General features: G+C 38.1%; 1 protein-coding gene across 1 annotated transcript; it reads right to left on the reverse strand.

Moving 5' to 3' along the window:
• Nucleotides 1-7,716: 7,716 nt before the first annotated feature.
• Nucleotides 7,717-8,787, reverse strand: NEUROD1 (neuronal differentiation 1; the record flags this gene model as incomplete). The annotated part of the gene is made up of 1 exon (XM_082841721.1): nucleotides 7,717-8,787. The coding sequence occupies one exon, from the start codon at nucleotides 8,785-8,787 to the stop codon at nucleotides 7,717-7,719; it is 1,071 nt and encodes a 356-aa protein (XP_082697847.1).
• Nucleotides 8,788-9,795: the final 1,008 nt, after the last annotated feature.

The raw sequence follows: 9,795 nt of genomic DNA on the forward strand, positions 1-9,795 counted from the left end.
ATGAACACTTTTATATTTACGTGTATTTAACATATCTATTCATTTTCAACTTATGTATTAGTTTCCGAGGACCGCCATAACAAATCACAAACAGGGTAGCTTAAAACAACAGAAATGTATTGTTCACAGTTCTGGAGACCAGAAGTCCAAAATCAAGGTGTCTGCAGAGTTGGTTCCCTCTTGGGGTCTCAGAGGGAAAATCTGTTCTGTGCCTTTTTCATAGATTCTGGTGGTTGCTGGCAATTCTTACAGTCCCTTGGCATATAGACCTGTCACTCTAATCTCTGCCTACATCTTTATTCTCCCCTTGTGTTGTCTGCACGTCTGCATGTTCTGTCCTCTCCTTATAAGGACAACTCTAATCCCGTATGACCTCATCTTAATTTACATCTTACATCTTAAGATATATTATTTGGACACTATTCCAGGTAGGATCACATTCTGAGGTTCTGACTGGACATGAATTTTGGGGAGTGGGGGGAAGGCACTATTGAACTCAGTACAACATATATATATATTTTCCTTGAAAATATATTTTAAGTAAGATAAATGCGTTGTTAGTTAATTAAACAAAAATGAAATTTTGGGAAGCAAAATATCTTTACTTAACATTTTCTATATGCTAATCAGAGTCAAAAAAACATTAAAATAGAGTTTCTTTACCCAAAACTCATATGTTGGGATTTAAAAATATCTAAATAAGTAGGCTTGCCCTGTGTTAACTAAGAAATCCTTTCAGAAAAAAAAATTTAATAAATATCCCTACTTAGATTCTAGTTATAATTTACATGCAGTTTTTACTACTGTTCATTGTATACTTAATCATTGGCTGAAATAAAGATTATTCAGTTATCTAGCAATGACAAGTGAGATTATCGCAAGTCTCCTTTTTAGAATTCTACTACTTTTTCTGCTCAGTTCTTGGATAGGAACATTTCATGGCCACACACTTGAAACCCACCACAAATTATAAATCTATAATTCCCTGCTATGAGTAGACAAGCACTGCAATCATTAGTGGCACTGGGGGTAAGGAATTAACAGTTCTCTTAATCATGGTCATATCCTTTCATGGACACCATAACTGACATCATTCAGAGAGAACATTAAAGAAATCTTATTGATGTGCTAAGTTTATACAATGAACATTTTGAAGTAGATATTATAGTTAGGTAATTCAGCAACATTTATCTCAACCAGTAACACATTCTGTATATAAATATGATAACTTTAAAGAACACTAGTTATTCTTCAGTTTTCAGTGATTTTACACTAAATCACCTTCCAAGAATATTGATTCTTCCAATGTTTCTATTCCCTAAACAGCTCTCCTAATAATTCATGTGTAGGGCCAAAGTGAATACCTGATGTCACTAAAAATAGTAACTCTATTTTCTTCTTTATTTGTGCTGTATTGACAAGGAAGATCATATTCCCCGTAAACTGACCACATTTCTATTCTATTTGATGTGTTGGAGGAAGATGAATTTAACAACTATTGTGACTATCAAGTACTCTCTTTCACATTGTGGATTTCTATTTCATTGCCATCATCTAGCTATATGTAGCCTATTTTTACCTTTTAATTTGTCAAATGCTACTCAAATTCTCAAACTTATTGCTGGAGTACGTAGTCATGATGGATTAGATTCTGATCTGCTGTAATCTCAACTCCTCAAGGATGATAAGGAAATTTGGTACAATTTTACATAACATAAACAATAAAACCAGAACTATTGCTGAAAGAATGATGAACAGAAAAGGAAAAGGTAGCATGCTCTGAGTTCTTAATGAGTATAAAAAAAATTGCATGGTCTGGAAAGAGCCTATAACATTTTAGTTCTTCTTTTATTCCAATTCCAAATTATATTTAATCAATTGATATCAATAAAAAGAAAAGATGACTGGTAACACATGATTACCGATGCTCAGGAGTGCGGGGAGGGGAGTTTGGTACCATGGTGTCACAGGAAATTAATTTCAACTGTTGTCTTTTTATAGAATTAATGCTTATAACATTCGCTGGGCTGAGAATCATTTGTGGCCCTCTCCATTCTCCATACTTGACTTGTAGCATAGTGGTTAAGGAACAGGCTTTGGTATCAGATTAGTGTGATTGGACTCCATTAGAATATCCATATTTATTGAGGACCTGTAGGTCTTCTAAGCACCAGAGAAACAGCAACAAACAAAATAGATAAGGTTCCTGTTCTAGTGAAGCCCACATTCTACTGAGGGAGGTAGATAATTTAAAAATAAACAAAACAAATAAATAAGCAAGATAACATTAGATAGATAAATGCTCTGAACAACAGGAGGGAACATATAATAATGATTTTGGTGAGGTTTAAGGTGGTTGCTACTTTAGATCAGAATCAGGAAAATCTTGAGGAAAGTTGCTTTTGAATTAGAACCTGAATAAAGAAAGGAAACCAATAATGAAGTATCTAGGTATCCCAGCTTCCTGAAGTTTCTCCATCTGTAAAATAAGGCACAGGGCTGCTTTGATGATAGAATGTGGGAATGAATGAAAAAAACTTAGCACTAAACTAATAAGTGTGTGAAGCCTTCCTTGTGGCTGTCTGTCCTTATGACATCAAAGCATAAAGCAGGGTTTGTTTTAATCTTGTTAACAGCAAAGAAGTTACCACGTTACCTCAAGTATGTGAGGTTAAACTTATTCTCTCATCTCTAGATGTCATTTCACAATCCATCCCTCTGGATTAGTCCATACCTGGGGATCCATAAATATGGTTACTGTCACTATCCATCTACCTCTAAGTTAGCTGGGCAAATAGCACAATAATGTTTAGATGGCCAAATGCACATTTAATGCATCTTAAGATTTAGTCCAGGATTAACATAATACTCTGCATTTTAAGATATGTTAAGGTTAGCAATTTAAACACAAGTCCCCAGAGACTGTGGCCTTGCCTTGTTGATGCCACTAGTTTGGTTACACAGCTAATTCCATCAGAGCCATTGAACCAAGTGTTAGTGTGTGTGAAGAGAGTCCATGAGTCAATTGGCAGCACAGAATTCTTCCTGACATAGGAAGGCAGATGATCTCAACTTCTGAGTGTATACAGTGCAGATTTCTAGTTGAATGGTTCTTGACAATAGTATCCTCTGTAACATAATGCCTGGCCAGGAGCCAGTGATTATGCCACCGTACAAATCACTGTGCATCTGACGCCAGAACGCCTCTGTGCGTGGTAACAACAAGAGTTCTCAGTCCTGGTGTTCCACAAGATGTTGCATTGGCTCTTTTATTCTTTATCAGACCCTGGAATTAAAGATTTTATTTAGATGGTTTTCAGGAAATAAGTGATGGCAGTGGAAAAGGAAAAGAGAGGAGATTTTAGTGTCGTTTAAGAAATAGCTCTGCTATTATGCAATTCCCGTTAGGATGAAATCAGCCTATGTTTTGAAACCTAGTTTTATTAATTGTTTAATAGATATTTTCACTTTAAATCTCTTATTTAATTATAGAAAAAAACCAGCTTGGTTCAAACTGTTAGCTAATGATCCATGTATCATTTTAGTAATTGCTAGCTTCTTTCAGAAATGCATTAATTTTGTAAGAATTATAGACTTTCAAATGTGAAAACAGAGATTTTTTAAGATCAATAAATTAGAACACTTATAATTCATTTCAAATGTTATTTTACTATAACATAATATAAACCTAAAGTTAGTAGAACGCTCAAGATATTATAATCCTCTATTTTAATTTACATTGAATTGTCTTTTTTAGGATTAAAAGTAGATAGATCATACTGTATTTGTCATTGATGATGTAAATGAAATTTAAGTTATGCAGTGTTCTATTCAAAAGGAATTATGCACCCGTTAAAATATTTAAATATTTCATCTCCAACTATGAAATTATCTACTGATTTTAAACACCAGGGTATTCTGGAGATAACTCATCAGATCATTTTCACGTTAAATAAGTAGATCTAAACATCTTATTTGATAGCGATAGCAATTATTCAAGATGAGGGAACACACAGAACCCTAAATATTACTCGTAAGCGCAATATGAAACACTTAAAGAAATATTTTTCCCAATGAAGCTATAGTTGCTGATGTTTCTTCTTTTTGGTGGCGTTTCACTTAGTAAAACATTTTCTTTTCTTATTAGCTAAATATAGGCATTGGCCAACTATGAAAACTGTAAGAGTCTCTTGGCTAGCAATTCCAAAAGAAAAGAAAAAGATAATTGAAAAGGTTTCTTGTGGTTTGAAAATGCCTTCCAAATATTCATTAAACATTTAAGTGAGTAAATTTGTAGAATATGTTTCTGACATTGGCACTGGTTCTGTGGTATTTCTCTGATCAGATGGAAGCGCTGTGTGTTATGCAGAGTGCATTCAGTTCATTCATGCATAAACAATATCATTTTCATAAATTAAAACCTCCCCTGCAGAAGGAACATCTGTGCCTGCCTTTGAATAAAAGATGGTGGCATGTGAGTTACTCCTTGACTGACTGAAAGAATCTTTATGTTTAGAATGAAGTTATACATGCAAAATGGGGGGGGGGAATCAAAACTAACTTGCAGTCTTCATTCCTACCTTATGAGAAAAATCCACAATTAGATTTCCCTGCTTGCTGTTTTAAAAGCTGAATTTCTTAAAATGTCATCCTCTCATTTCTTGTGTTCACTATAGCAATAGTTTTTAGTTTGCATGAAGATGTCTAATTTTAATTACAGGTGAAATTGAGCTGCTGAATAGATCACACCAGATCTGAATGTTCACTTCATGGTCTCCTAGGCTGGAAGGTTGGCAGTGTTCAGATATCATATCAGTATTATGTCTCTTAAAGAAAGAACAGTGAAAGCAATCTTGGATATAGGAAGCAACAGCTTGATTCCAAAATAACAACTCTGTTTCACTTGGAATGAGATGATTGCATTTTGGATAAAGCTGGGACTAACTTAAAAGTATTTCTGCCATGTGATGAAGGCTGATGGAAAACATGCTAAAATGATATATTTTAAATTGCACTCAAACATTTTTTTAACGTTGAAATATTCCTTACTGCTACTGTCACAGCTTGACATAGCCCCATTGGCAATGTTATTAGTATGGCTAATTGTTCCTGTCCATTAGATTACTCACATTTTTCTGGAGCAGCTTGCTAAATGAGGTCAGCTTTCTGGAACCCCTAAATCACCAATGAGAAGGAGATTAAAGGAACAAGCTTGGGAAGGGAGGTAGTCATCCAATGTGGCATCCGAATCAGAGGAAGAACAATGGAGTTACTAATGACAGTAATCAGAGCACCACAGTAGAGCCAGGGCACAAGTGCCAAAATGTTATTCCCTAGAAATTGTTCCTGTCAGTCAATACATCCAGAGGGAGAGAAATGCCAAACTTTTTTAGTGGCCTTACCCATGGACAGAATCATCTCTAAGTTTTTCCAGTGAGTTCTGTTTATGAAACAACAGAATACTCCAAAGGGGGTGAGGAAACAATTACACCTTCCAGAAACATATCATAGTACAAATAGTATGTCTTGAGTACAAGTAGTTCATTACTATTTTTTCCTGAAAGAATTACTGAAATCACATTTATATTACAATGATAAAATGTCACTTCTTCGATTCTTTTATTTATTTATTTTTTTGGTACGCGGGCCTCTCACTGTTGTGGCCTCTCCCGTTGCGGAGCACAGGCTCCGGACACGCAGGCTCCGGACGCGCAGGCTCAGCGGCCATGGCTCACGGGCCCAGCCGCTCTGCGGCATGTGGGATCTTCCCGGACCGGGGCACGAACCCGTGTCCCCTGCATTGGCAGGCGGACTCTCAACCACTGCGCCACCAGGGAAGCCCCTTCAATTCTTTTAATTAAATCATTTCTCCCTGGCATATTCTAAAGATATATCACTTTCTCTTTGGGATAGGACCGCTTTGCAATAGAGAACATTTCAGTTCAGGAAAAGGTACAGATAACAAAGCACGGAGAAAATGGTGAAAAAAATTTTAATGTTTTAAAAATATGTAGACAAACTAAGCTAGGTTACTTGTGTCTTGCTTGTTAATAATTAACTAAATCCATCTTTTGAAAAAAATAGAAGAAAACAGATAACATAATCATTTAAAGGAATGCAAACCAAAACCAAACAAAAATACAACCGTTTGTCTCTCCACAACCCTTACTCCACCCCAACCCCATATTCCAAGTAATGAAATACCAGTGTGGTCCTTTCATTATGTACAAAGAGCTGGTGACTTCCTAAGCAAGATAAACAGACTAGACAGTTTGTGCTAAAGTAAACTTTTCTCTTTTATTTTATTCTACAAATAGAATTTAGTATTTGTTTTAAACTCAGCAAGTAAAGCAACTATCCTGCTTAGGAATTATTTATACTTAAAAAAAAAAACACTCTAAGAAGAAATGCAACAATTGCTCAGATTTTCAATACTATTTTATTGCAACCGGATGAGTGTTTTCTAAATTGTGCATTACACCATAATATACAGGATTACAAACAAGATTACAGTACAGATCGATTCCAGTGGTACCAGTATCACATCTCAAACAGCACTTATTCTGGACTGCATTTTACATGCAATAGCTATTGTTCTAATTATGAATTAAATGGTTTGAATTTATTTAAGCTACTGTACTAATTGACTACAATAGATATAAAATCCCAACATCAACAACCTGATTAGATTTAGGCTCAGATTCATTACATGAATATATGACAAACCACCATTTGTGTGACTATGTATAAAATCATGCATTTATATTTTCTGGAAACATCAATAGCTTCAGATTCTCTGTAAAATCATGGAATGCGAAGGAGTAAAAGACTAAAAAGAAACAGTGCAAATTGTATGTGATAGTCAAGCAGCTTTTGATTTAAAGAAGGGTATGTTGGCATTTGTTTATAATATGTATATACAAGCTTGTGCAAGTAATGTATTGAATTGATATGTTTTGATAGGGAATACATCTCTTGTTTTTATTCATCCTCAAGAATTATGGATCTGGTTATCATTTTAAGGAGAGGCAAAGACTTTAAAGTGAAATGAATTGCTCAAATTGTGCAATTATTTTTAACAATTAGAGAAGAAAGAAGTGCTAAGGCAACACAATAACTTTCTAAGCACTTTTCTGCTGGTTTAAATTAGTTAAATTATTTTGTATAAATTAGATATAATTCTACTTTTCTGATATGTATAAAAATTGATGAAGCTGCATGGTTTTAAAATAGGAAATCCACATTATAAAAAGTCATTAAAAATTCTGTACAAAATCACAACAAAATAATTCAGCATGGGAAAGGTAACAAGTAGTAAAATGCTGGTTGAAAAATATATATTTATATATATTTTAATTGGCCCATTACTAGTTTAAAAATTGCATAGATCCTAATTATTGCTTGTGATTTTGTTATCCCGATCAGATAATTAATATGCTCTGAATACAGCTGCACCAAATTTGTGGTGCATTTTTTTAACTTTACTGTATTTTTTTTAAAATAGAAGAGCTATAGAAAATAATACATAAAGTGAACAGGAACTTTGATCCCCTGTTTCTACCAAAGGCAGTAACGACAATAAATACATATATCACTTGAAGCTTGGAGTATTTGCACTTTGCAGCAGTAGTACCCAAAGGGCTGCCTTTTGTAAACACGACAGTCACTGTAAGCACAGTGGGTTCGTTTCCCAGGGACGGTGAAACTGACGTGCCTCTAATCGTGAAAGATGGCATTGAGCTGGGCACTCATGACTCGCTCATGATGTGAATGGCTATCGAAGGACATAATATTGTCTATAGGGATGTCACAGCGAGGGGCAGCGGCGCCCGAGAAGATTGATCCGTGGCTTTGGGCCCCTGCCAGGGTCGCTGCAGGATAGTGCATGGTAAAGGCATAATTTTTCTCAAACTCGGCGGACGGTTCGTGTTTGAAAGAGAAGTTGCCATTGATGCTGAGCGGCGGACTGAGGGGTCCGTCAAAGGAAGGGCTGGTGCAATCAGTCAGAGGGCTCTCAAAGAAGGGCTCGAGCGCTGCGCTGTAGGCATGCGGCGGCGGCTTGACATGGAAGACATGGGAGCTGTCCATGGTGCCGTAGGGCGGGCTTGGCAGCCCCGGAGACTGGTAGGAGTAGGGGTGCACCGGAAAAGAAGCGCTGGCAGTCGGCAGGTGCGGAGGCATGTCCTGGTTCTGCTCAGGCAGAAAAGTCCGAGGATTGAGCTGCAGGCAGCCGGCAACCAGGTTGGTGGTGGGCTGGGATAAGCCCTTGCAGAGCGTCTGTACAAAGGAGACCAGGTCAGGGCTTTTGCCGGAACGCAGAATCTCCGACAGAGCCCAGATATAGTTTTTGGCCAAGCGCAGTGTCTCGATTTTGGACAGCTTCTGTGTCTTGGAGTAGCAGGGCACTACCTTGCGCAGGTTGTCCAGCGCCGCGTTCAGCCCATGCATGCGGTTCCGCTCCCGGGCGTTAGCTTTCATGCGTCTCAGCTTAAAACGCTCCAGGCGCGCCTTGGTCATCTTCTTCTTTTTGGGGCCGCGTCTCTTAGGCTTTTGATCATCGTCCTCCTCTTCCTCTTCTTCCTCCTCTTCCAGATCCTCCTCTTCTTCCTCCTCCTCTCCCCCGTTCCTCAGTGAGTCCTCTTCCGCGTTCATGGCTTCGAGGTCGTCCTCCTTTTTGTCTGTCTCGTGCTCCTCGTCCTGAGAACTAAGACATTCGTCTGTCCAGCTCGGAGGACCCTGCGGCTGAGGCTCTCCCATCAGCCCACTCTCGCTGTACGATTTGGTCATGTTTAGGTTTCCTACATTCAACAGGGGAGAGGGGAAAACAGAAAAGGAGAAAAACGCTACATTCAAAAACTACATATGCCCTCAGCTTCTATCCACTAACCCTGTAGAAATGCATGTGAAGAGAATTATCAGCTGATTACAAAATGGATGCCCCTGAGGAAAAGTTAAACGTAGTTTTATAGTGGCCTGTGTGTGCCCTGCTGGTACGAAGGAGGCTGGACAGGGCTGGGAGGAGGGGAGACAGTATGTGTTATACGTACACTTCCGGTGTATGTTTCCTTGTGATTAATTTAAGTGTGTTTATGGTGATTACCCGGTAGGATAATGTGTGTGAAAAGGAGTGTACATTTTGGCGACTTCATGTTTATTTGCATGTGTTCAGAATCGCTTACAACTCCACAAAAATGACGAGTTTGAAAATTGCAATTGTTTCCATCTCTGTTCTGGCCTCTGGGTACTCAGCGATTAAAGTTGAAGAGCCATTACGTAATTTACTAACACTGGCAGTGATTTTTAAGAAGATTATACTGAATGGGGATTGAAAAGCAAATGCATGCGGAGGAAAAGTATTTTCTACCAAATTATTTCACCATCAACGAAACATTTGGAAACAAAAGTGGGCAGGGGTTTTCCATCCCACCCTTGCCTTTATTTTCTCGCCTCCCACCCCGCTGGCCCTCTGCTGAATTTCCACCTTGTATAAAAGCGCTTACTAGAGGGCCAGGGCTGGGGGCGCGGCGCAGAGCGCTCTTCCACGCGCCGGGGATCAGGTGCGGAAGGCTCCTCTCTAATAAACAGCCCATTGAAAGGGCCGCCCGCTCTTTATTGGGGCTTTTCAAAGTTCGCCTCAAACCTTCCTTTAAAAGATTGAGTAATTATAATGGTCAGCGATTGGCAATGGCGAAGTTGCCGCTTCTAATAAGGAAAATAAAAAGCCTTTAGTGAGACAACTGAATTTCTGGCACCTGCAGTGGCTGCTGGGGACTTGGCCGACTCTGGAACAGTAAC

The sequence above is a fragment of the Leucopleurus acutus genome (genome assembly GCF_964270905.1).
Source record: "Leucopleurus acutus genome assembly, chromosome: 6".
NCBI lineage: Eukaryota > Metazoa > Chordata > Mammalia > Artiodactyla > Delphinidae > Leucopleurus > Leucopleurus acutus.